This window comes from Sinocyclocheilus anshuiensis, unplaced genomic scaffold (genome assembly GCF_001515605.1).
Source record: "Sinocyclocheilus anshuiensis isolate Anshui unplaced genomic scaffold, SAMN03320099.WGS_v1.1 scaffold890, whole genome shotgun sequence".
Lineage (NCBI taxonomy): Eukaryota > Metazoa > Chordata > Actinopteri > Cypriniformes > Cyprinidae > Sinocyclocheilus > Sinocyclocheilus anshuiensis.
The window spans coordinates 616,181-620,608 of record NW_015537986.1 but is presented as its reverse complement, the minus strand read 5'-3'; the positions used below and the strand labels follow the sequence as shown (position 1 = coordinate 620,608).

The 4,428-nt window shown below is 39.0% G+C and overlaps 1 protein-coding gene across 1 annotated transcript in view; it reads left to right on the top strand.

Moving 5' to 3' along the window:
- Window positions 1-1,206: 1,206 nt before the first annotated feature.
- Window positions 1,207-4,428, top strand: part of dbf4b (DBF4B-CDC7 kinase regulatory subunit) — a 19,063-nt gene continuing 15,841 nt past the window's right edge. The window contains exon 1 of the mRNA XM_016468739.1: window positions 1,207-1,373. Coding sequence (XP_016324225.1) covers window positions 1,355-1,373 — 19 coding nt within the window. The 5' untranslated portion in view covers window positions 1,207-1,354. The remainder of the gene's footprint in view (window positions 1,374-4,428) is intronic.

The window sequence follows — 4,428 nt, the reverse complement described above, 5'->3', positions numbered from 1 at the left end:
CAGATGCCTGAAGATGACTAGAGCTGGGAGCTATTAGCTGGAAAACACAATGGGATCACAGCATGAAGCCTTGTTGGCAGTCTGACAAAGACACTGATTGTGCCTGCTGTGCTGATTGTGTCTTAAAAAGGTTTGCATCATTCGAATAAGGACAATCTCAACTTTCCAAAGATATATGACGATTAGCTTTTTTTTTTTTTTTTTTTTTGCCACAAAGTGACCCTTCAAAAATACGCAGTGTACCACGGGTGGTCAAAAACATTTCGATGATTAGCCTATATCTGGATAGGCCTAAGTGACCCAAAAAGCTATGTCTGATTCAGAGAGAGTGGATTCAGATCTGTTGCAGAGGGGGAGCTTCCAAGGCTGAGATTAGGGGCATTTAGTGTTTTATCTGTACTGTGGCACAGGCCCCCCACCAAAAAGCGTCCTCATATTTTTATACTATAGTATGGATAGGGGTTAAAAATTTATTTTCCCTGCAGTAGAGAGTAGCTGTTTTATATAAAGGTCTTGATCTCAATCAGAGGCATTGCTTGGACTCTCAGAGACGTTACGGTTTGGAACAAAAGCAGACAATATTTCAAAGTATTGTGTTAAAGTTCACTCAGAATTAACCTTTTCAGTTCAGTTCAGTTCAAATGTATTTGTATAGCACTTTCCACAATACACATTGTTTCAAAGCAGCTTTACAGAAAATGCATGTGTCTACATTACAATTTAGAGTGATCACTGTTACCTTTTGTTTATTGGACTGTTGTATAAAAATCAATATCATGTTTACGGTCGTGCTATTCGGACAGAACACTATTTTTGCTCGTGTGACATTTCTTAACTCATTATAGGCTACACAGGGTTAATTCCGAATAATTGGGAAATTTTCCCAGTCATCTCAATGGCAAAAAGTGTCCCAATTTACCTGAATCAAAAAGAAAAAAAAATCATTAATTATGGTGGCATCTATCTCCTCAACCACAGTTTAACTAAATGTGATCATTCATACTGTACATGAAAGAAAAGACTACAATTAACTATAACTGCTACAGAAAAACAATGCATGACAAAATATACAGACCATTTACAATTACGAGCAATATTACAATAAAAAACATAACTGTGACTGGCATAATTTTTTAGAGCCACTCCAGCCTATATATAGGACATATACGCCTGTGGGTGGCGGTAATGTGTAACATTGAACGCTACAGCAGACAACATGCAAGAGAAGAAGAAATTCAGGAGGGCCGTTTGAAAAGATTCACTGAAGGAAACTGCGCGTAATATTTATATCGGTTGAAAACTATGCATTTAATGATGTTTTAATATATCAAGACGCACGATATTTGTAATCCTCATGAGCAAAGAACCTCAAGGTAAGATCAACATTTTCATAAGTACTCTGATGATACAGGTTTTTGTGGCTTCTGTTGATTCGACCCCCTTCTTTTATAGAGTTTTGTTTACCATGGTATTACGATATACGATAATATGATATACGTGCCCCCAAACACGGTATATGTCAAACAAAACTTTCAAATAAAAAAAAAAATACTGCTATGATAAATATCAAACAACATACTGTACCATTAATACCATGCCATATATGAATTCGGTGTCTAGCATTTCCAGCATGTCTGTTTAAAGGTTTAGTGCTTATTTAACAATTTTGTTTAAACAAAACTATTTTTTCCTGCTCATGCCAGATTTATTTGTTTAAATATGTTTAACAGTGCTAATAATATATTGAGGAATTAGGGTCCAACTGTGTCAGCCCATAAAAATGTGAGAAATCAATAGTATTAATAAATAAGATGTTTACAATTACTTGCAACTGGCGGCCCGCAATGTCTTTTAGTACGTCCCGCTGGATCATATTAGACTTGGATGATCATTTTTAAAATATTTGAAAAGTAAGTCACGTAAAGATTGCTTTCAGTTTATGATGTTATACTATTTCCAACCAGGTTGGTCGCTAGTTTCCGGTGTTGCGCCGAATTCTGCACCCCTGCCAGATTATGCACCCCCTCGTTGATGTCGCTACCTGATTGCCTAATCCCAACCCCACCCCTAATCCTAACCCCTTCCCCACACCTACTCCTAAACCTACCAATACTAGGGGGTGCATAATCTGGCAGGGTGCAAATTTCGGCACTACACCGGCCGGTTGCACCAGCTGTACGTAAATTACAATTTAAACCCTATTCGCACGGGATTACTATTATCTGGGGACCTCCGCAATAGTTACAAATGACTGGAGGTCACCAGGTAATACTAATCCCGTGCGAATAGGGCTTTAGCCTAGTTTTGCCGTAAATGGGCACTAAGTTACAATTTACGCACTACTAAATATTTTTTCGTTGCACCATTACACGTAGTTGAAGTGTAACTACGTATAAGGGTCAAAGACGAGACGTCACCATTTTGGTGTCCGCATCAAATTACATTTACGAATGTCAATCTTAAATGCAAGTAAATTGTCTACTTTCATATTTCAAATAACTTTTGAGACAATAAAATGTAACAATATGGGGGAAATATTGTTCCAAAGTGTAAAATTGTCATTCAGTGTAATGTCCGGACTTTGATTTTACTATTACATCTTTAAATAAACATATAAAATGCCAAGTTAAAAAATATATTTGTTGTCGTGGCATTTTCAAGTAAGTGTTGGCTGTGTTATATTAAAGGGATAGTTCAATAAGAACTATCCAAAAATGAAAATTCTGCCATTAATTACTCACCCTCATGTCGTTCTAAACCCATAAGACCTCCGTTCATCTTCGGAACACAAATTAAGATATTTTTGATGAATTTTGAGAGCTCTCTGACCCTCCCATAGACAACAATGCAATTACCACGATCAAGGTCCAGAAACGTAGCGGGGAGATCGGTAAAATAATCCATGTGATTTTCTTTGCGTACAAAAAGTATTCTCGTAGCTTCGTAAAATTGCGGTTGAGCCCCTGTTGTCACATGGATTATTTTACCGATCTCCCTGCTACGTTTCTGGACCTTGATCGTGGTAATTACATTGCTGTCTATGGGAGGGTCAGAGAGCTCTCAGAAATCATCAAAAATATCTTAATTTGTGTTCCGAAGATGAACGGAGGTCTTACGGGTTTAGAACGACATGAGGGTGAGTAATTAATGACATAATTTTCATTTTTGGGTGAACTAACCCTTTAAAGGTGGGGTAAGCGATTTTTCAAAAACGCTTTAGAAAACTGAATCGGGCTGACTAACAAAACAAACTTGTAGCCAATCAGCAGGAAGGGGCGTGTCTACTCATGATGTGGAGGAGAAAGCATTCAGTGTACATGACGGACATTAGCGAGCCGAGCGACAGAAAGATAGAGATGGCGGATAAAAAACAAAAGAGGAAAATGTCTGCGGAACAAAAGAAGGCTTAAGACAATAAGGCAAGAAGTAGGACCCGTGTAAATATCGGATCAGATTTCCAGTGCTGGAGAGAACTCAAGGAGCGGAAGGCCTGCGATCGGACGCCGAGGTTGCTTTGTTTCTTCTCGATAGGTGAGTAACACCTCAGCAACAGCTCTGCAACAGCTAAAGTCTGTCTAGTACACTGGATGCGACAAAGCGACCTTTGAAAATCATTTGAAATTTGTGTCAATATGTAATAGAATAGAACGCAGCAGCAGTTTTCTGTCGGGGATTTGTCGTGTTGTGCCGCTCCGCATCTAGGCAATGTAGAGAGTAACACGACCCTCCTCCTCCTGTTGGTGCAAGCGAGCAGTCAGTCACGTATGTGTAGGATGGCCGAACTTAAGTAGCTTTCCCTGGAACTTGCGTGATCGGCAACCGGACGTTTTTTGTCTTATTGCAACTTGCAAGCAGCTCGTCTCTGTTCTGGACTTGCACAAACTGCGTTGCAATGCAATCGTTTTCCAAAATGTAATTTATGTGAAAATATGAAGTCTGTAAACGCCCATTAAAACAGGCCAGAGACGTTGAAGACGGACGCACGGAGAAAAATACTGTAGCAGGGAGATCACTCACTGTTCATGCAGGCCAGAGATGCTGAAGACGGACGCACAGAGAAAATTACTGTAGCAGGCAGATCACTCACTGTTCATGATGCACGAACTATTGGAAGAAAATCCTCAATATTGGTTTGGGGGTTTATATGAATGTGTTTCTGAGGGGAGCTGACTGTCTTCAGAAAAGTTTAGATAGAGATGAGATGAAAAGAAAATACTGTGTAGTTCATATTAAGGCAGTGTTTCAGTGCGGTAACCAAGGAAACGCCGTATCTGGCACATTCTAAGTCAATATACTGCAGTATTTCCTCTCTCAATCAGTAGAAAATATGGTTAACACCCAGTCATGCATGAAAAAAAAAATACCGTCTTGTACCGTGAAACCGGTATAATTTTGAAAAATACCGTGATATAAATTTTTGGTCATACC